General features: G+C 41.0%; 1 protein-coding gene across 4 annotated transcripts in view; it reads left to right on the forward strand.

Moving 5' to 3' along the window:
- Positions 1-24,126, forward strand: part of unc5a (unc-5 netrin receptor A) — a 130,807-nt gene that overhangs the window by 71,489 nt on the left and 35,192 nt on the right. For all 4 annotated transcript variants that reach the window (XM_069171072.1, XM_069171073.1, XM_069171074.1 and 1 more), the window contains exons 3-5: positions 17,862-18,005; positions 19,611-19,714; positions 20,939-21,119. In XM_069171072.1, coding sequence (XP_069027173.1) covers positions 17,862-18,005; positions 19,611-19,714; positions 20,939-21,119 — 429 coding nt within the window. The remainder of the gene's footprint in view (positions 1-17,861; positions 18,006-19,610; positions 19,715-20,938; positions 21,120-24,126) is intronic.

Here is a 24,126-nt window from a genome sequence, read left to right on the forward strand (position 1 = left end):
TATCAATATCACCCTGTAACACACCTCCCAAGCTTCAAAGTAAGATTAATAAGATACATTTCTCTGCATGTAAGACAAGAATGATGCATCATTTTTTTGTTTGCTTATAAACTTAGTTATTTTCTATAAATTAAATTATTATTAAAAACCTGCTACATTTGATGGCTCCCTGTGTGTTCAAAAATGACTAAAGCAGTGAGAAACGTTTTTTTTTATACTTCTGTCTGGGACACCAGTAGAAAATCGAACTAGACGGCCTGTTTCCAAATGCATGTCCGATCACCAGTGCACTTGAAGCAACCTTACATCGTCTGCTGTGGACCTGCAAAGAAAACGTCAAGGGATTCCTGAATTCCTAATGACTTTTTATGCATGCATCTCTTACTTAAAGAATATGAAATAGAAAAACAAACTGATCAAAGAGAGCCAAAGCCATAATCGATAATGCCCTCACCTTCACACTGCAGAGCAGAGTTGAAGAAATATCAAATGCATAACTGTTTCAGAGATGAACCGATCTGACCCGGCACAGCAGAAGCAATATTCAGCAAACTCCGTCCATGTGCAGTCCCAGCAGACTCTGTCTGCAAACGTCAAAGTAACTGGAAGGGTTTGAATTAATAACTAGCCCAGGTCTGAAGTGCAGGCATGTTTCAGTCAGACTGCTCAGTAGTCAGAGCTCAGGCGCAGAAAACATGACATGTGGATAACTGTCTGCAGCTGACATGACCTCTGGCCTCATCAGACAGGTCTGTTTATTGAAAGTGATTTAGTGCAGGGAAGACAAAAGAGCTGCTCCAGCTGACTGTGAATGTTCCTTACTTATAGTCAGACTTACTTACACACCTTTGTATTGCGTGAACACTTTGGCCCCCTTCACGCACACACATACACACTCACATCCCTGCAGACACACACACACACACACACACACCACTTGTTTCAGAAACTCTTTTGAACATGGAAAAGGAAAGAGATGTCACAATTTGTCCTTCCTCTCCTGGTTTCAATGTCTCAATGTCCAATATCGATCCATCCACGAGTCTATCGGTTCTCATTACCTGTCCTCAGTAACTTATCTCAATTGTTATGGCTGTGACTGCTTCCGAAGCCCCGGCCAGCTCTGTGTCTTTCCCAGGTCGGAGGGAGGAGACGTCTGGCCGGTCCTAATAAAGACATATCCCCTCCGAACAAATCAATGCTGACAGTGTGTTTGCATAGATTAGGAGATTCTCCCACACTATGATTTCTCATCAGACACATGATGAGGTGAAGTGAGATTGGCATTTGAGCGGAAGCTTGTTGTGTGGGCCAGACTGATTTGATTGTGTTTGCATTTCATCTGCCAGCATTGATGGAAACGATTTTGATCCGTGCTTCGCATTGTCACCACAAAAGCAAACCCTCTCAGGTGGAAAATACATGCATTTCACATTCCTATTTCAATAAACCTCAGCAACTGCCTTATGAAGATGGGAGATTATATTTTCTTTGTTGATTGAAGCGGACGTCGACAAGGCTTCTACAAAGAAAATAGAAGATGATGGGAGGAAATATTGAAACGCTGCACATTTGCCTCGCACTTTATGAAATATTTTATAGTAGAATCGTATATACAATATTAATAACTGATATTCCACAAATCATTTAAATCCCCAGTGGGTAGGGAATACAACCCCCTTCTATATCCCCCAAGTTTATCAGCATCAGCTCCTGTCCTCTTTCAATCCTTTGAAGTCTAAATACCGCGTATGACGTAGTCAGTAAATCTTTTAAAGCCATCCATCACTTCTCGAATAGAACTGATGATGTGGTGTGGCACCACATGCAAGGCTAACCCCGGTGTCTGCAGACCAGCCAGGATTCATTTGTATAAAATATGTATTTTCTGATTGACTAGATCCTGGATTGTAATGTGATGACATATTTAATTTCTGATCTAAGGGGGAGATAAGCTAGGCTTATCCGAAATGATCTGTAACCTTTATTTTAATACCACAATACTTATCCATGGTATTATAGCAGCCAATCACCTCTCTCACACAAGCTCTGCCCCCTGTCCCCTTCTCCCTCTTTCACTGTATCACACTTTTTTCTTTCCTTCTGCCTTCACATCTGTATAGGTCAGCAACACGTGTGCAGATAAAGGCCTTTGCCTTCGCAGAAGACGAGGTCCATTTATGTGAATGACATTTATTTGAAAGCGGCAACAAGCCCACTGTCATTTTATTATTGTCACAATTCAATTCAGGACAGGAATTGTCACAGTGGTGCCGTGGCTGCCCAACAGTGATTAAACATGATCTTTAATGGAATATTGAACATCAGTTCTGCTGCAATTTAAGCAAAACCTGATAGGTCTGCGAGCCAGGATCTAATGAACAGAAGGAAATAAGAGAATCACGGGGGAAGAGGACAATATAGTCCTAAATGAACAAAATGGCCTTGTACCACCTGCTAAGCATCGATCAGTAGCCAAGGGGACTAATTGATAATGCATTATTAGCTGCTTCCCCATAATGGGACTTGTATTTCATCCTGTCCTTGATTGTGGGACAGAGGGGGAGGGATTTGGCAATGAAGCACTGAAAAACAGATGGCAAGGTGAATTGTTCCCATGACACATCTGCCAGCGAGTTCTATTAGACTTCTCCAGCAGGTCAGCCTGGTGTCGGCATCCGTGTGCGTGTTTATGCGTGTGCTGGCAGACCTTACTCAAAGGAAAGCAACACACCTTGGAGTGCAAAGGGAGCCAAAGTGGATTTAATTGAAGCCCGTGTTTGTCTGGCTTTGAGACAACTGCAAGAGTGTTTGGAGCAGTGGGAGTAAAGCGAAGCAGGCAGAATTAAAACCCAACCAGCTGTGCTGATTGATCTCACCAGTAGACCCATGCAAGGGCCAAACTTCTCGGTGCCTCCAACTTTGTGTTGACTCATATTTTTGGGGGGGAATTTGGGGTATGTTCCTTTTGAAGTTGGTCTTGACATGCAGGAATAATGAATTTCAACATTAAATGCAATTAGTGGAACAAAAGTGTGAAAAAAAAGATAATTGCCATTTGTCAAACAACAACGCTGCTGTTCCAATCTCCCACACGCACAGCCTTTGTCCTCCCACCAAAACATATCCCACGTCATCTCCGCGCTTTGCTTTCTCAAAAGTAATTTTGCATTTGTCAGTCTCACAAAAGCTGTGCCCTTGCTGGAAGTTGGAATGCATTCAGCAGTCTTAGTGGTTCTTTCTTCTACAGCCATTCAAATTGTTTATTTATCCTGTCTGGTAAAGACAGACATGTTATCAATACAGTCTGTCAAACCTGCATGTGTTTGCGTGTGACGTTTTGTGTTTAAAAGTCTGTGATCATGGGGAATTCATCGTTTTTCAATGATAACACACGTGGTCTTTTCTGAAGTATAATGGAGAGGATTTTAGTTTTCCAGCAGGAGTAATAAGTTTCAAAATGCTGCAGTAAAATGCATTTCAAGCACATTTCCAAACGCACACAGTACCTTTGTGGAAAGCCAGTAGATCCTCCGAGCTACGTGGAAATATTGGCTCTGATCCATCCAACTTTAGTTCTCAGCTTTCCGTGCCCTAACCAAGACATCTGAATAAAATGTGGTCTGTATGCTGCAGCACATGCATTACCCATGCATTACCCAAACCACTTGTACTTCCCTTGTGCTGAGCAAATAGAGGCCAAAGTTGCAAATGTGCTTGGATTCCACAATTTGCCACTTTAAAAAAAACCGGTGTGACTCTGACTGGAGCGCAGAAGAGACGGTAAACTTCCTCCCTGCATGGCTAGTTTGATTATCAGCAATGAATGTTGATGTTTTTACTGTAATGTAATTTTATCTTTCAACTTCCCTCCACATCCCTTGGAAATGAAAGGCATGAGTGTTATGCTGACAGAGGGAGACGGAGTGGGAGTTTGTGGTGTCAATCAGCACCTGCTCTGCTCAAATTCGTTTAAAAATAGTGGAGCTGGGAGGTGCAGTGAGGGAGCTGACAGCTAAATAGTCCTTGGAGATTTTTGATAGGCAGAGGAACTCGGTGGCTGACAGTTAATGCTTTGTGTGTTTGGCCCCAAGGAGACATTCAGCATAGGTATTTTACCCAGTCCTCAAACAAACATCAACTTGCTGTTCTCTTCCTTTTTAAACTAAAAGCTGCAGGGTGTCCTAGGTATGGGGTAGTGGTGCTGTTGTGAAAGGACTATTTTATGCAGTCAAGGAGGAAGAATAGCTTCAATCTCCTCATGAAGTGCGGTGTAAAATATGAAAAGGAGCGCAGGAAATATTCTCTGGAAGTGTCACAAGTAAGAAGTGAGATGCAGGTGGGATGCTGTGTTTATAACCCAAGGCATCGAAACCTGTAAAGTCTGTATTGTACTTTTATAATTTTTTTTTCCCTCTAAAGTCTCAAGTAAACCCGCAGTGGATGGACTGTGTACTTTATATAGAGGCTTTGGGTCAGGTGGGTGACAGAGTGAAAAACAAGCAGGCAAATGTGTTCTGCCTCCTGTTTCAAGGAATAAAAACCCAAGTCAATTATCAACATTTTTCCTGCCCACACTTACACTTCTGGATTCAGTATTGTGTGGTCAGTGTGTTGACCACAAGCACACGCACACACACACACACACACAAAAAGGAAATGCAGAGGAAATGACACTCGTGTCTGAGGAAACCTTTTCATCTGAGCAGGTGTTCAATGAGGCATGCTGGCAACAAGAGCAGAAGTTCTGGTCTGGGAGCCATCAGGAAGCAATCTTGAGGATGTTCTGTGATTCAAATGAATCATTTATTTGTGTTGTTTTAGACCACGAGTTTGAATATGTTTTTTTTTTCTTTTTCCCTTCCCTGTGTCTTTCAAGAGATCTCAGAGCAACATGTCTTTAAAAAGCAGTCAAAGGGCGGAGATGCACCTCCAGAACTCCAGAACCATTCAGAGTGTACAGCTTAATAAAAAGTTCAGAGATATTTCAATCAAAGGCTGTGTTTAAGAAAAGCATATTGGCATCTTGTGTTTGGTATCATATGCAGGGGTGTAGTGCTATTTGTCAAAGTACGGCAGCACGCATGTGAGCGTGTGTACGAGCACATGCACATGTGGGCCCAGACGGCTTGTTTCTCAGGTGCAACTGCTGTTGCTATGGTGGCAATTAAATAAGATATATTTCTATCGCTTTAATAAATGTAATGCTGTAATACTGCTATGTTCAACGGTTGTTCTGGATCACTCATCTAAAGTGTTATTGTCTGACTTTGCCCGCAACACGTCTCTGCAAATATTTCACAAAAAATGGCTTTTTAAGAAATGAGGGGTTTCTTTCTAATAACACGCTATGGGGCTTTTAATTTAAAGTAATACAGGAAGTGTTGAGTTTGTATTATATTATCATTATTATTACTTTTATATACAGTATTGTGTTACCCTGTAATGCGGTAACTTTGACAGCGCAAAAGGTAGCTGATCATTACGAGGCTTTAGGTTGATGTTGTGAATCAATTAATACATCTTGAATATAAGTGTGGCAAATTTGACCATTCTATTTGTTTTTATTGGCTCTCTTGCATGATATACGCTTTGGATCTTCAAACACGTAAAACGTGTAAATGAATTTTAACGGGATCAAGAGAGCTATGAACATTTGATTTCCTCACTAGAAGAGTTTTTGATGGATCAAAACATATTTTAAAGCATTATTACCATTTCTGACATTTTATAGTCTAAGAATTTACAAACCGATAAAAATACTTGACAGGATAGTCAATAATGACATGTCAAAAGTATTTTTTTTAGTTGCTTATCGGTTGTCTTTGCAAGTCTTGAAAAAGCCCTATTTCTTGTCAATCTTCATTTTAAAATAATTTCTTCATAACATTTGATTTGCTTCAGCTAAGCAGTTTTCTGCATCTATGCTGTATAATAATCCAACACCACCTCCCGACATCTGTGACCTCTGTTATAAAAACAAGCATCTGGGTCCACTCTGGAGCTCCTTTCACCCCTTATTTTCTCAATTTTCAGCATCAGGTTATTTATAAAGTCCACAATTCTCTGTCTTGCATCTACTGTATTAATAATTGAAGCAGTCACATTTGAACAAAGAAATTAATATTTAAAGGCTCAATCTGTGCTCGGTCTACAGCACTTCATCCCCTCATGCGTCACATAGTTGATTCTGGACTCAGCAACATGGTCCGTGTTGGAATGAGAACCTTGTAAACTCAGCATCATGTGACTGCCAGGGTCGTCGGAGGATTTAAACAGATTACACACTGAGGCTGTGAACATTTGCAAGGAACTATTTTAAATTGTAGCTTCCATTTCCTACATTACACAATATATATACTCATATTTCTTCATTGGCATTCCTTTGTCTGCCTTTTGGCTTCCCGACGCCTTAAGGAAGTATAGCATAGATTTTAAATGTATTTTAAGCTACGCTGTGAAACTTTCTCATCATAAAATACTGTTTTGTTTTCACTATGTGAGCCCTCCCTGGTGCGTCTTAATTCAGCTGTTGTTGCCTGCTGCTCTTGTCTCATGGTGCGAGTGTAGTAAGATTTGAGGGCATCACTGTGTCCCATACATCCTCAGGCTACATTGATTCTGAGACACAACACTTCTGTTTCTGCTCCACTGCACAATGTTGACACTCTCGATCCAGAGGTTTCTCACGGTACTCAAAGTCTGCTGTTCATGCCAGCATCAGTATCATATTAAAAATGTTCATAATTCCTTACAAATTCAGAGTAGTCTGGCTTTTGCCTTGGCTGTAGGCTTTTTTTCTATTTTAGTTGTAGGAAGGTTGCAAAGCCATATGTGATAAACCCTTACCTGAGGCAAGAACTTTAGTTTGTTTGGTGAACTGAACTTGCAAAAGTTTTTATGGATTCTGTAATATTGTCTTGCATATTGCAATGTTTTCCTTATATGCACTTAACAGCAGCAATATGTACTTCCAAGCAGCAACCAACAGTGACATCACCCATTGGTTTGTGAACATCCGTTATGAAGACTTGGGTTCGGATTTTGGCGGTCGGCATTTTTGCTAGTTCAGAGCAGTTTGGAGCCAGTTGTGACCATATTTGGACGAGCTGGGAGCGAGCAGTGCATCTGACTTGATCTGATTGGAAACTTGACGATATTACGTCCCGCACACCAATATTGGAAACCTGACCGGCCTGTCAATCAAACAGGCACGACCCCAAAAACGCAGCTTTTGGAAACTTATTTTCTGATCAATGATGTGATTATTTTAAAGTAGTGACTTAGCTAACAACACCAAAATAACTTTTGGAAAAAAAATATTTGTAATAAGTTGAATGGGAGCTTATGGAGCCAGGGGCTTTAGCTCCTGCAGCCCTAGGTGATATTGCAGCTTAAGGCACTTTTGCATCGGCCTCATTTTTCAGACACGGAAGCTACGTCCACTTTTATATACAGTCTACAGCTGCTACTGAAATAGGACCGCTGCTGCTGAATTTTCAAATGATCTTTTTAGGAGAGGAGAGAACTTCGTTGGAACTATACTTATATTGTTTTGCGTTGCAAATGCTTCACATTCAGGTCAATTGACATATGGGACTTTAGAAGCTGATAATGAAAGCACAACAACTACAACAAAAGATAGATGATGTCGACAATACAATAAAACTGTTAAGGATTATCATTTGCTGAGGAGAAAACAGTCCCGCAACTTCACATGAATGTCGCACAGTAACGTGACAGCAAACACACACCAAAACTGCCATCAGTGTATAGAAAGAGAATTGGAAATTTCCCGATTATGTTTATGTTAACATGCCAAATCCACATGTATATGATGTGTATATACTGTATGCTGTATGTGTTTGAAGTTCAAACCAAGCATCAGAATGGGGAAGAAAGGTGATTTAAGTGACTTTGAACGTGGCATGGTTGTTGGTGCCAGACGGGCTGGTCTGAGTATCTCAGAAACTGCTGATCTACTGGGATTTTCATGTGCGATTTTCTAGGTTTTACAGAGAACGGTCCAAAAAAGAGAAAATATCTAGTGAGCGGCAGTTCTCTGGGCGAAAATGCCTTGTTGATGCCAGAAGTCAGAGGAGAACGGCCAGACTGGTTCGAGACGATAGAAAGGCAACAGTACCTCAAATAACCACTCGTTGCAACTAAGGTATGCAGAAGACCATCTCTGACCGCACAACACGTGGAACATTGAGGCAGACGGGCTCCAGCAGCAGAAGATCACAGGGTGCCACTACTGTCAGCTAAGAACAGTAAACTGAGGCTACAATTCGCACGGGCTCACCAAAATTGGGACTATAGAAGATTGGTAAAACATTGCCTGGTCTGATGAGTCTCAATTTCTGCTGCGACATTCAGATGGTCGGGTCAGAATTTGGCGTAAACAACATGAAAGCATGGATTCATTTTGCCTTGTATCAACGGTTCAGGCTGGTGGTGGTGGTGGTGGTGTAATGGTGTGGAAGATATTTTCTTGGCACACTTTGGGCCCCTTAGTACCAATTGAGCATTGTTTAAACGCCACAGCCTACATGAATATTGTTGCTGACCATGTCCATCCCTTTATGACCACAGTGCACCCATTGTCTGATGGCTACTTCCAGCAGGATAATGCGCCATGTCACAAAGCTTAAATCATCTCAAACTGGTTTCTTAAACATGACAATGCGCTGGAATCCAATGGCCTCCACAGTCACCAGTCTCAATCCAATGGAGCACCTTTGGGATGTGGTGGAACGGGAGATTCGCATCATGAATGTGCAGCCGACAATTATGCAGCAACTGCGTGATGCTATCATGTCAATATGGACCAAAATCTCTGAGGAATGTTTCCAGCACCTTGTTGAATCTATGCCACGAAGAATTAAGGCAGTTCTGAAGGCAAAAGGGGGTCCAACCCGGTACTAGCAAGGTGTACCTAATAAAGTGGCCGGTGAGTGTATATGGAAGTAGAAAGGTAATCGGTCCTATTTGCAGGTTTTCACAATTGGTAACATTATACCAACATAATATTTCTCAGTTCCCTTTTTCAAGTTTTTTTAACTCTTCACAGTCAGCACAAAAGAAGTCAGTGCGGGTTGAACGTTGGATCAGTCTTTACTGCTTTGACATAAGCGACATTCAAGGACCACCCAAACTTAAAATGTATGCCTCATTTTAGAAACTGTTAAATTCACATTTTTATGAATTAGACTCTGATAAATCTAAATCTAAAAATAAATAAAAATATGAATATATTTATTTCCTAATTGGGGCTCACACTCTGACCTTACAACACGTGCTCAGTGAGGAAAGCGGGAAAAGTGAGGCTGATGTGGCAAAATGTTGAAAACATGCTGGGATAGCACTGTTACATTTCTCTATCTGATGCCATCCTATACAAATGTGTATAGTAAATATTCTATGTTCAGCTTTATACGGCATGATTTAGAATTACCTTAGTTTTGTTTTGTGCAGTTGAAATTGCAATGAAAATGTTCCCAATTTTGATGACACCTTCTGCTCTTTATTTTGAAATGCAATCTAAAGCAAAATAATTAAAAAAAAAATAAATAAATAAATATACTTTAAAGACCAGATCATACGTATTGTAATCTGTTGTTGACAAATCTTTTCAGCGTTGGAGTACAAGAGACAGTCAGTAAAAAGTTTTGAAAATGTGAACCCATAAAAGAGAAATTAGTAATTGTACAAAAACATTTATTTTTGTATTTATTAAAAGTCACAATATGAGTTATTAATACTAAGAACAAATCAGAATTTTAATATTACTTCAAAAATGTAGAAAAACACAGTAAAGTTTGAAAGAAAGACTTTCGTTTGCGTTCCCTCCGGCTGTTTACTGAATGCTGTTTGTTGTTGTGCTCAATATTTACCTTCGCCCACGCACCGTCATTGGATTACCAAGAACCTCTGCCTTCTAACACAGACAACACTGCCGGCCAAAGGCCCATAAGGGACCAAATGATCGTGAGGAGGGTGGGGAAAACCTTAATGCAATTTGTATGGCACGGAGCACTCAGCAGCCAGATGGGAGCCAGGCTGGTTTACCTGAAGCAGCTTTCCTTATTTACTTCAGAGCCCAAGGCCATGTCAGACAAGGGGGAGAGAAGCATGTTAGCTCGGGCAAATTATCACAGCTTTCATGTGGGTAACGTTCTATCAGATCCTCCCACTCCTCAAAATGTAATGGAAGCAGAAGCAAAGTGCTCAAGGCCTTCACCTCCGACGTGTTCTCATTCGCGGCAGGACAAGGTGTGTGTGGGAGATAAAGGAGCAGGTCCCAGTCACTCCCGGCCCGGAGATGGTGGCATCTAGAACATTCTGCTCTTGCCAATCATCAGGGTCAGGATATTGGATGGAGAGTAATTACAACGAGGGCACTTTGGTAAGGGCACTGTGGTAAATCACAGCACTGCCTAGCCGTGTGTGTATGTGTGTACATACTATTAAGGAAAGGTTAGGAAAAGTAATTATGAAAGGACTGTGTAAAAATACATTGCTTTCAACTCATGTCAATTTGATGGAATCAGTCGTGGCTTTTGTCCATTAACTATACAATAAATGTGAAATGTAGAAATGCAAATCTAATTTTAGGTGAAGTCTTTGCTCGATGACAGTAAAAAGCTATTCATAAGTTTTGTAAATGAGTTCATTATCAAGTTCCAAACCTGTGAACACCCGTGCAACTAAAAACACAACTCAATTAGTTTATCCTGCACTATGCATTGTTGTGAGGTTCTGTGTGCTCTTATTGTGGTGTTGTTTTACTGACAAATATGGCAAATCAATTTTCTTGCAGGGTGAAGATCTCACTCTCCTGTGGCATGCAAAGTGTTATACGTACACCGTTATACATTAACATTATGAAGCTCAAATCATGTTCACTTCGTCCTCTTGTGCTGTTGTGGTCTCTTCTACAGTTTGGTCCAATTAGAGCACATTTTGAGCTGTGAAATAATATTTGAAAAATAATGAACTCAAACCTTGATTTTATTAAGTCACCTCTATCACTTTACTAAAGTGTGCGGCGGCTTCCCATCAGGAAGTTAGCGGCAAGGAATTCACACTTGGCAGCTGCCAATCTTCTGTTTATGGTTTATGTTTCAGAGGTCCTTTTTTTAAATCATTTAGTTAAGTTTTAGACATCAAAAGACAAAAAAGGGTGATTGCTTTATAATATAGAAAAAACCTGGTCTTTCAAGTAAAAAAATACTTATTGTATTCTTTATAAAGATTATAATGCATCTAACATTATTTTTGCACGTGTGGAAATTATCATATTAAAATTATTTTTCAGCATCTTTTTATTGTGGTAAAAATAAATCAAGGATGATACTGCGGATCAGAGGCGGTGGGTCCGTGGAGATCCAGCTCTCGGTAAAGAACTCTCCCGGGGTCTTGGGTCATGCATATGTACATTATATAAAACTATTAATAGCAGCAGTAGTAGTATTACTTGAAAAATACTCTTGCCTCCTTTCACATAAATTCTCTGGCCATCTATAATTTAATGCAATCCACTGCAGAAGATCTGCCCCAAATTCTGTATTTACGTTGATTGTAATTTAACAGTTAATTCCAGTATGTTTATTACTGAGGACATAGTTAGTAGTGGTGTTGACTGTATTGTATTTAAATGTATTTCTAATGTTCTTCCCTCTTGATTTTTTTTTTAAAATGTGGTGAGTTGGTACTTAAAACACACCACAGTTATGCTCTGGGTTTTACTTGTGAAAAGATTCATGACTTCTAAGTCTGGTGCCGCATATGCTGCTACTTCTGTAAAGCCAAATTTAAATCCAGTTTTAACTCTATTTGAAATAATTAGTTGTCTTGTGTTTAAATCCAAGTCACCGTTGGTTTGAAGAAAACCAAATTAGGAGGAATGAACATGCAAAACAGCTTCTGTGCTCACAGATGAAGTGCAATCTGGTTCTGCAGAATGAGTATTACAGATTCTATTTTTATTTGTATTTGTCCATCTTTGTTTGCTCAGATTAAAATGCATGTTTATCTTTAATGGTAAAGGTAACAGAAATTTAGAAAAGAGTAATTTACCATTTTTATCTGGATGGGACCATTAAAGAGGTAAAGAGACCTGAGACCTGTCACTTAGTAACAGAAGTAGAATTTCAGAACAGACATGTATGTCAGTCCATGACTTTAATTAGTGTTTATTCTGTCTTGCACCATTTATTACTTCCACTCGGCAGTCTAAGCTCCACCTGAGTCTCCTTGGAGTGGCATTGGACTGAACCAAGCCGGATTGATGGGAACGCTACCTGCTCGCCTGTTTGTCAGCCATGAATAATCTGTAACGACATTCAGAGCATCAGCAGGGGCCTTGCAGCGTGAATTCATTGTGGAAAATGGACAGCTCAATCAAAAGAAGCTCTTGAAAAGCTGGTTATAACTGGAGGCTGAGCTTTGACCCAGAACACTGTCCCACTGACTCGAGACACAACCTCACCAACATCCCTGAATGGAAGGTCCCGGTGTATTCCTTGTGAACTCAGCGCTTCTTTTTGCATCCCCCCTCCTCTGCTGCCATGTCTCTGGCTGTTTAATAGAGCCATGCTTCACTCCGAAGGCCACGTTATCCTTGTTAGGAGACAGATGCTTATGGCACCACCTGCCATTCTCAGCTCTCCACGTCAGCTAGCATAGGCCACCCATCACTGCCCTGCTTTACATGGTAATGGAAGTTTGAGAACTTGATGATAAGGCAGTCATGCCCTTGGCTCTGTGACCTGTGGTCAATTTTGGATTATTTACACATGGACATGTATAAATTAGTACGTACCTGTACTTTTGGACTTATTTTTCACAGGCTCCTAAGTTGTTGTTGGACAGCCTGACTTGGTGTTTGGATTGCTTTCATGTCTGAAAAAAAGTAAATTGGTCTGCACATTGTTGGTTGCCTGAAAGGAAGCTTTGGACACTGGTGGTGCCGGTGATGACACTAATACCATCTGGTACAAAGCAGAACCACGGGAGGAAATGAAACACTTAGAGTATGCTTTTGACTGGTTGCCAGGATGTGCAGGCAGAGCTTTCTTAAAAGCGTTCATCTGTGATGTCTCCCCTCAACCATTGTGAACTCTCTCCCTTGAAATAGTGCCTTCCCCTGATGTAGAGTCACCCAACCCTAATCCTCCTATATCCACTGATGAATCTCAGCCACACACACAGTAGGGATGCCGCCTAATTGAATTTCCTTGGTCACAATGAACACACACTCGGGACCTGCGAGTTCCAGTCCTTGCCTTTGATAAGCAAATGACCCCTATGGAATTGAGGTCAGAGCCTGCAAAAACAAGAGTGAGGGAGAGAAAAATAAAGTCCTGCACTCAGACGAGCCCAATATCGACTCACCCGGGATTGAGTCCAATGATGTTTACCCTATGTGTGTTGAGCCGCTGTTGGCTCAGGGGGAGATTCATCCTGCACACACACACACACACACACACACACACACACACACACACACACACACACACACACACACATGCAGAGAAAGATGCCTGTGCCCTCGCAGTGTGACCTCCTCCCTTTTCCAAACTGTTACTCTTCTTCTTCCACATTTGAATAGAGCGCATGTGGAAATAATCTTGTGTTCACCACAGATTAGAATAAAACACAATGCAGTAAATGTGTATGCGTCTGTAGCGCTTGTGTGTGCGTGCCAGGGAATCTAGTAATAGCTCGTATTGTACTCCATTGCCTGAAGAATTTGCAACAAGCTCCATCATTCAATAGTGAGGTCAGTTTATTCATGATCCCAGCCACTCTGCATCTCCTCCAGTCTTTGTTATTCCTTCCGTTTCCTTTTTCAAAACTCAGAAGTTGAGAGGCAGAACAATGTGTTTTCTTTGGTGTCTCGAAGCCTGCATGAGCCCACGGCCCGGATGCTTTTACAGATGCTCCTTTTGAGGTGCAACTTCTGCATGCTTGCTCTCCACTTTACTCACAGATATTTGGTTATCAGAATGGTGTGTGTAAAGGTGGACTAAAGCACAGGGCATCATGTGTTTCGTGTTCAAAGGGGAAATTGGATAATTTTCAAATATGTCTCCACATTTTTACAGTTTTAGTTTGATTTACTGACTTCAATCTCTTAAAGTATTGTCCACTCTCTCGTCTTCAGTTCTTACTGTACACCTGCAACAGTCGAGCTTTACAAGCAGCAGGGTGACTTTTCCCCTCTGGGTTTTGCCTCACAGGCAACATAGCTTATTATATTAGTGGAAATTGGGTTTGTGTGCAACCTGTGCACTGTAGGCTCTACTGAAAAGACCATTGCCATTTTTCATGCATGTGTTTCAGGTAAAAATATATTTAAATCTGTTTTTATTTACTCTATTCTCCTAAAAGATGCTAGAAAATGGGATGGAAATGCAAAAATATTTATTATAAAACATACATTTTCTATTAAAGAGGCTAAATATGATTTCAAGCATGGGTTAGTGTGTTAATAAAATCAGGAAATCTGGAAGACCAAAATGACAGCTTATTTATAAATTGATATTACCTACCAAAATAGTTTACTCTCCTGCTACTGGTATTGGTACACGTTTTTTTTTTTTTTCTATCAATCCCTGCTAATCATCTTCATGCAGTGTTTACAAAGGGGATGTGTACTTTCCAAACATTATGGTTAAGCACAGCTAAATTGCCCCATTGCACTCCAATAAAAATAAACCCACCAGGGTTCCAGCCCATGATTCACACGTCAATCACATAATCACCCTTTAAATTTTTCACACTCATTTTACTGAGGTTTGGGATGTGAGCTCATTCATAATTGGGCTGCAGATCAAACTGAAGGCTGAGGGAATCGTGTCATGTTTTAATTATCATTTAACAGGGATGTTAAGTGCACACTCTGTATCTTGCAGAAAAGTAAGTGTAAATTTCCACTTACTCTTTTTAGTTCCTAACACCTGGGAGGCAGCTGAGCATACTGTTATAAATCGATATTAATGTAATTGAGTCATAAGTGTGCCAGACCCCCATTTTGAGAAAGACGGGTTTTCGACAAATCCATATTGTAGTTTCTCTATCAGTCATCTCAGGGTGACGCTCATAAAGTTTTATTTGACTCACAGCCGTCCAAATGGAGAAGACTTAAGAAAACAACAGTAAATAGTAGCCTGTCCCATCATTGTTAACTGCTCTAAAATTGCAGCTATATTTTGTTCACAAAGTGATGAGATTATTTTGTCCTACTTATTAATTGGAGTGAAATTGGACGGAGTGACTCACAGCGGTGTTACTAGAAGGTGTCAGACACAGAAAGCAGGTAATTATGGAGACAGGAAGAGATAAGGAAACAGAATGCAATTACCCGGGCAAGCAGAGCTTCAAATTGCTCTTCTTAGGATTTCTCACCTCAGGTTGCTATTGTTCATGCTTTGCATCTCCATACTGATCTTTATTCCTTTCACCCTCTAGCTCAAAGAAGCAGCATTAATCAAACGGATTCTTACTGTAAGTGGAGCCATACTAAGCTCTGAATGCCACTTAATGCAGAATTTCAAATGTATGTATTCAAATATATTTTTCCTGCCAATATATTATTGTGCACATAAACTGCTGTGAGCTCAGCCTAAATCAGGGCCATCAGATTTCCCATTGTTCTTCACATTCAAGGCTGTAAGGATTTCTCAGAATTTTGTTTCATTTGACTTTCAGGTTTTAGGGCATACTTCATATTGAGTTTCCCAGTATTCATCCTGCAGCTGTGCTGTTGTTGGAGTCATGTGTATCCATATGTAATTTGTATTGAATTCAGCACTTACACATGATACTGTAACAGTTGCACACATGTAGTGTAGCTAAAAACACAAATGTGAATTCTCCCTGTCAAATCTACAATATGTAATTTGCATATTACTGCATGTAGAAAAGTAAATGCAGTACATTCACAAGAAGAATGTGTTGCTCTTCTGCTGCTTTCAACTTAATTTTACTATTTTCCATCAAAGCTGTGGCTGACTTTTTGTTTCGAATATGACTGTATAAATAATCACTATCCATCTGTCGACAATATGAATACTGTTCTCAGTATCCATACATGTTTTTTTAGTTCTTGGGTTTTTTTAGGGGGAAAGCCAAAAGCTGCCACGCTGCTGATTTGAAGGAAAAAGGAGGATTTCTTCTGCTCCATTTGTTCATTCTCTGTAGTACCCATTTTCTTACTTTAGCCATTTGTTTTAGCTTTTAGGTACTCTCTCAGCCTGTGCCAAACACTCTCACTGCTGACACACACACACACACACCAGCACACACACCTAATAGAAGAGATGGGTTTCGGAAAGAAAGACAATAAATGAGGGTTTTTCAATCCACCCTTGTATTTAAAAATAATCAAAGGTTTTTGGCAGAATTATTGAAGCCAATATAAACATATAAATATCTACTAATATATTTGCTTAGCTGAGTGAAGCATGTATTGGAGCATGTTGCACACATCACGAGGTGTTGTTGATGCTCAGAGCGGGGCTTCAGCGCCGGATTCACTGCACATGTACTCACATTTACTGTGATCACATATGGCAAAATCTGCCACTTTTAGACTCTACCACATGGGGGTCTGCCAGTGACCCTCACAGCTACTTATCATTGTGTGTGGCTGCCAGCGACGGACGGACCCCCCATGTCCGTCTCTGAGCCAGCCTGCACTCACACAGGTTGCCACAGAGCGTGTGCAGTTTGCCTCAAATTGTTTACGAAAAAAATCCCCTATTTTCTGTTTGATGACTACTCTGTATCAGAACAAGTGCTTTATATAATTACTGTATAGGTTTGATGATGTGATAGGTGCCACTTACAGTAGTCAAGCTTCCGTCAGCTTCAGTCTGGAGCTGAAAATGATCATTGCAGACAGATCAAGTGTGTGAGGGGTGTGTAAGAGTGTCACAAAGTGCTTTTATGTAAATGGAAGTTGAAGAGCAGCTTCCCATTGAAATTTGAATATACTGCACTGTACAGTATATGTTACTCCCGTCAGTCTCCTGGATGTGTCTCCTGACTCTAAAATATTCTGTGTTCATATGAACGCCTCGCTCTGAAAGACAACAAAGAGAAAAGATGAGACGGAGAGAGAAGCTCAAGGAAAACATGGCAATCTCTTTATCAGAGTAGAGACAAAGCATGGACATGGTGGGGATCAAGGTGCCAGCTCAATATAAAAAAAGAAACACCCTTTGGATTACAAGTCCCAAATATACGGTAAAGTAAAATGAAATGAAAGATTGCTTCTCAAATGTCAAGAAAAAGACTCTGACAATGTTGTGTTGTTTGGGCAGTTTAGCTGAATGGATTTCATCCCAATTTTGTTTTGTTTGGAGATGGGTTTTTTCTTTACCATCCTCTAGAAAAGCAATAAAGCTATTTTTGCCCTGTGTTAAAGCAGCATCACATATCTACACTGTTGTGGAAGTGCTCCATAGATTGTGATCTCCCCCCACACACCCCCTCCTGGATTTCATAATAGAGAAGCAGGTTATGGTAAGTATTTTTGTTAGTGGAGTGTTTGTTTAGCGCCTCCTTGTTCCTTCTCAACTGTTGCTGTTTTAACGCCCTCCAAATTACACTGAGCATAGCTGTGAGGCTCTCTTCTCATTTTCCTCAGTTAACAAGCCCTCTGTTTATATATGATTATGGCTCACTGCTTGTTTATTCTGCCTGGCTTTTTCTTTTTTACTTTTTTTTTTTTTTTTAAATTGCTTTGCCAGTTTAGTTCAAGGAACAAAATGCACTAATGGGGATGAACCTGTGCTCATTCAGCTCCCGTGTTCGCCCGTCTGACTGTTATTTCTGTGCTTGCTTTGCAGCGCTGCCAGTCATGCAGGTGACAATTGACATTACCAGACAGCAGGTGGAGAAGATCTTCGGTCTCGATGAGTATTGGTGTCAGTGTGTCGCCTGGAGCACCACGGGAACCCAGAAGAGCCAAAAGGCTTACATCAGGATTGCTTGTGAGTGCACTTTGAAATGATCATTGTGTCATTACAAATGCAAAGGCTGCCTAACAAGGTGCTTACATGTGGCATGTCAGTGTGTAATAAGAGGATATTAGGAAGATTATTTTTTACTTTGGGTGGTTAGGGAGGGACTGACTTTCATTAAATAATTAGCCCAAAGACCACGATGATCTGTTGCACCACAGTGTATCACTGTGATTACAGTTTAGTTAAATCATCTTCCTGTGATTCTACTCATGAGAAGAAAATATCCGACCCTGGCAGGAAGAATGAGAGAGCAATACATCTGCTTGAAGGCAGTCTTAAAAAAAAGTGGAACACTAAATTTGAGTATTCATGAGCATATTTTTCACTAGACACAATATATCAGCAATGATCCCTATGAAAGTAACTGGAATAAAAACAGACTTGAAATTTATTGCTGTGCAGCAATCATAAATCTGTCTGGGGAACACAGACACATCCCTCGCTGCAGCCTCAAAAGCTTTATTAGAAGAAGCCATTTTGCGTTTGAGTATTTTAAAGCATTCTGCCTATTAATTCCCACATAAATATGTATTATTCCAGACAGAGCCAAACGCAGCACTGTCTCTAAACCACCAGACGTTTTGAAAACACACATTCATTATCCATCCTTGTTTGAGAGCTCAACAAAGTCAGATAGATGTAAGATAAGGACAACACACGCCTGAGTAGTGATGCACAGCCATGCACTCACATTCATGATATCCACCCATATTCACTCACATACATTTGAGCCTTCCAAGAGTGTTATATCTCACGTCTCCTGCAGTCCCATTGTATCTGCGTTAATTAAATTGAATGTCGTGAAACTCTCCGCTTGTCTTAACGTTTCTCTCAGAATGACTGGTCAGGACAGGCTCAACATCTGTTTAAAGGAATTCACCGGCAGCTCGCAACCGCACCTTCACCCCCTCATAACATAATAACATATTGCTTTGCTCCCAGTTAAAACCTGGGGTGAACACATCAAATTTGTGCGAACCCGGCAGCTATCAGCAGGCCTGTCAAGCTCATCTGGCACAAATAGACTTGCATTTGTTTTCCCCCCACAAGAAATGAGCGTAGTTGTACTTGTGTAATTCACAGCTGGGGCTTACAGACAAATATATAGCAGGACCTTGTGCAACAGTAAAAGTATTCAATGAGACGTAATGTGAAGCCCCATGCAGTCAGCCAGGCTTGCAGGAGCTCTTGTCCAGGCGCCTCAGGGCTTTGTTTTCGTGTGGCTGCTCCAAGCCGTCATACAGATGGAGGCTGGAGGCTGGCGGATGCCGGAGAGAGGAGAGTGGGTGGGAGTGAGGGGTAATGCAATTGCTTTTGCTTGATGCCGGGCCCCTCTGGCAGCAGACAAGCATCCCTGAACCAACCAGGCAGCCTGTAATAAGCAACATGGTTGGTGCCACCGATCCCAGTGTGGCTTAGGGGCCAACTAGTGCGACATGCTCAGTGAGGCCATGGCTGGACATTTCAAGAGTGTAACATTTAGAAACATCACCAAGTATTTCTTTCAAATCGCACAGGTGCTTACAAATATCCTAATTGGTATTGTTTCTCCCTTTTTTCTTTCCCTACAAGACCTGAGAAAGAACTTTGAGGAGGAGCCGCAGGGCAAAGAGGTGGCATTGGACCAGGAGGTGTTGCTGCGCTGCCATCCCCCCGAGGGAGTGCCACAAGCCGAGGTGAGACACGGATACAGAAGATATTTATAGGCTCACATCTAGCATCCATTTACCCTTTCCTCACCAGGAGGACAAAGAGCAAAAAGTGGCTCAAGATTAGCTCCCCGGCATCTTTCCCCGCTCCACTGGGGGAACAGACGATCCAATACGGATAAATTACACCTCTAATTATTCCCCATTATTGATTTATTATCGCCCTTACATCTCTGGGATGCCGTATATCACGTCGTCTCGTCACATCACTCAGGATAGGCTTGGAGGCTTCACTCCCCGTTTGGCATCTCTAAAGGCCCATCCATAATTAATGGCTCTATTTGCCTGACTCTCCTTATCTCATCGTGTATCTCTCTGCCATCTCTCCATACACTGTATCTCTGTTGCACTCCGGTTCTGTTCAAGTCTCTCCCACTGCTTCTACGTCTCTCCGTGGTGTGTCTGTGTTTAGAGGACCAGACGGGCCAGCTGCTTCACCTCGTGCGTTGCATCCTCTCCGCTCCCAGATAGGCACTAACCGCTCTAATAACAACCAGGAGGAGCTATAGGCGAGCCACTCAAACAGCCCAGAGACGGCAGATCAGCCAATCACAGCTTGACAATGTAGGGACAGTTTGCAGAGAAAAGGGAAGGAAGGTGCCAACCACAGTTCACCAGAAAAGAACATCAGAGCAGAAGTCACCACAGGAGAAAACAATGATAGCGCACGAGAGGAAGAAAGCCCAATTATATGCGGTATCGCAGTAATACCGACAGCAACGCTGCCATACCGTTGCTCCTCTCGAGACAGCACAAGGTCAAGTGAGAGCAAGAAAACAAGCGAGCCAATCTGAGAGTATACCAAAAAAAGGAATAACATCAGTTTTGGCTTCTGCAAGAGGGCACAGAAAACTACATGGAGCAAAATCAGTTGTACTTATACACCAGCAGCAGTTACGGAGATATCCAGCAGCTATAAAATAAAAGCTACATTCTCCCCACGGAAAGTGAATAAATATTAAAATCAGCAGGGTGTATAAATAAATTAATTCTATCTCAGTACCATACCGAGCTATGTCTGTTCTTCCTTTTGTCAGTTTGATTGCATCAGAAAAGAAGTACCTGACTGCTTTCCTCATCCATGCAGAAATCTCCTCTCCACATCATGTCTGGCTGCTGTGGAGCTGCATGGCGGGGGAGCCTCTTTCTGTTGAGTTGCTGTGAATTTTGACCACTGAAATGTGTTTTCAGGTGGAGTGGCAGAGAAACGAGGATGTGGTTGACCCGGCGAGTGACCCCAATTTTTTCATCACTGCTGACCATAATCTCGTCATCAAAAAGGCCCGGCTGGCGGACACGGGCAACTACACGTGCGTGGCCAAAAACATTGTCGCTCGCCGCAAAAGCACCTCTGCCACGGTCCTGGTCTACGGTAGGTGACACCTTCATTCAACACATCAAAGCTCTGTCCACAGAGGGTAATGGCAGGTCTGGGCTTGATTGAGCTTCAACATCTACAAACATAAAACCACCTTAGAAGACTCATTATATACTTGCATGTTGCTTCTGTTACCCCACATTTCCACATTAACCTCTGCATGCTCTCTTGCATGGAAGATTGGAGTGCTTTTGTCAGACGGTCGTATCAAGTTCCAATTTTGCAGTGTAGTTTTAATGATAACAACACAGTGTTCAGCACATGTGACATATGGTGACAACTTACATACGTCAGCTCTGTTTTCTAATTACACTGTCATAAATAACTACATAAAGAGATAGTGGTGTATCTGCACATTAATTAGAGCAACTTAAAATGTTACTGGCAGCCATTCCGCCAAAGCTGGCAGTCTCTGATGTCGGGACTGCCATCTTCCTCCTCCTCTGTAGTGGATCCAGTATGAGAAGAGAAATTGAATTAACAGTAAACTGTAAATAATGACTTGGCTTGATAAGCAGACTGACCTTTATTAAAATGCAGAGAAACAGCATATTTTCTATCACAGAGGGCTCCACTGGGGACTGGCACTGCAAAAGTTTTGCATACATTACAGCCTGTCTTAATTCTCAGCTACATGCAAACAGGAGATGGAAATCACGTGGGAATGATTCATGGGAACAACCTTGTTAATAGGAAATATATAATCTGGCACAATGTCTGACAGAGGGACTGTTTTTGTTGAGGCTGCCAGAGGAAAAGGACACTATGATGTGATGTAATGGCAGAACTGCAGATCTTATTATCTAATGTATCAGAGAAGATAAAATGTATGACACAAATATACAGGACAGCACTGTGACTACTACTCTTCGGGTTTTGAACTAGCCTGTTTCTTGAGCTGCAAATATACATATCTATACAATATTTTAATTATAAGGAGTTATTCCGTGTTAATAAGTTAATAGATTTGAAAGACCGGGGAAACTAGGAGTATTTTCACCCCTTGTAAAATCATGGTGTCAGTGTGAATTTCTTTTTTTAACCATAATCTTTTATTGACTATTAAATATATGTTACACATACAAACCACATAACAATGACAGAAACAACAAACGAATAAAATTAACATTTTAAAAAGAAAAAAAAAAGATAGAAAGCTACTTTCTGTATATCGCCGCTTTGTTTTTGTTGTTGTTTGTTTTTGCTACTTTTGAAAAATCTATCCAGATATTTGAAGAAAAATATTCTACATTGTTGTTGTTTACAAATCCATTTGCATTAAATGGGAAACCTCAGGACATGGAGATGTGGGGATCATTTTTAGACTTCCTGAAAAAGTGTGAATTATTGAATTAAAATGTAATGTCAGTCATGCAGTTTTCATATTCAGGTTGCACTACTTGATTATTTGTTACTCCCAGTGGGATATCACCAGAGTTTTTGGTTATTGGATGAATTCAGATTCAGAGAATGTGATCTTTGTGTGGTGTAATGTTTAATCATCATGGAACAACTATAACCAAAAATATACATGTAGACAGATGAACTACAGAAAGAAAAAGTTTGCGCGTTACATTTGATTTGTGTTTTTACTTGAGTTAATAAATGTAATTATGAATTCAATGTTTACTAATAAGTAGATAAAGATGTTTCACTTCTATTAATTTCCTTTTGAAGGCCTTTTTTTTTGTTTTTTTTTGTTTAACAAACCCTGAAGGCTGTCCAAATGTTTGAATAGCTCTATACGACTGCAGTGCAGCTGAAAATCGAAGCCTGCGTTTTCACTGTGAACGGCTGCTTCTAATGAAACGTGTTAATTTGGAGCATGCAGTCAAAACACACATTATCATGCACTCGTCCGAGCCTCCAACGTTAAAATACAAAAAGCGCAATTATTCCTACTGCTGATTATAATTGATTAGCTTGTTGTTAAAAGACTTGATGAAGAAGTCTGGAGTTGACTTGACTGTGGAGGCAAGAGCATTGACACTTATTGTTGGCCTTGTTAAACATAATTTTCACTCGAAGATACATAATAAAAACCTGTGAACAAATAGCTGAGGGATTTGCATGTGCAACTTAATTTCTTTCCATCATGGTATGTGCTTGTTAAGATCACACGTGTTGCCATTGCAGTATTAGAGGAGGTTAAACCCCACTAGAGGGTGTTTTGATCAAAAAACAATATTGTACTGCTGTTCACTTGCATTGCTACAACCTATAGCAGAGAAGAAAGATTCAGTTAGCTGAGAGCATCACACTCTACCCTGCAAGATAATCTAGCTAGCTGTAGCAAGTCATAATAACTGCTACTTTTCAAAGGGGGTTCAACAGGGGGCCGGAGATGCATTTTAACAAGGCCTAGCTGGTGTGACTGCACTCTGTGCTAAGAGGTAATCAGGGGCCGAGTTGCCTGGCAATTTACCTCGCCGTGGCGGGCAATCAATCGCGTACAGAGGGCAAGGAAATGATTCAGCCACGACAAGCACAGGAGAGCGTTAGGAGAAAATTAGGAGGGGAGTATGTACAGAGAAGGAACGACAGCGCTGTTCAAGTCAATAAATCAGGAATCTCTGTATCTTGTAAGCCCAGGAAACAGTAAATACAGGAGCGGAAGCAGCGTGATTTGATGTAATCACCTGCCATGATTGAGAGATTATGTGCCGATACACGGTTAAGATCGAGAACATGCTTCAGCAAGTGACGGCGATAATAGAAATTCAGCCTGCAGAGTTTTTGAACTGCCTGAACTTTGAGTTTTAAATATAAAAGAGGAATAAATTATAGCGAGGAATTCAAAGAACACTTGAGTTTGAAGAATGACGTGTAATGGTGTGTAATCAGTGGTGGACGTGTGAAGGGCACAATCCGAATCACAGGAACAATCATGATGTATTTATTTGTGTCGTGTGTGTGTGTGTGTGTGTGTGTGTGTGTGTGCATTTCCAAGTAGTAGCCGCTGTTTTTTTTATGCATGTATGACCATAAGCATTTAGCTTTA

Source organism: Embiotoca jacksoni, unplaced genomic scaffold (assembly GCF_022577435.1).
Source record: "Embiotoca jacksoni isolate LCO1_2020_lvr unplaced genomic scaffold, fEmbJac1.0.p SCAF_5, whole genome shotgun sequence".
In the NCBI taxonomy this organism is placed as follows: Eukaryota; Metazoa; Chordata; class Actinopteri; family Embiotocidae; genus Embiotoca; species Embiotoca jacksoni.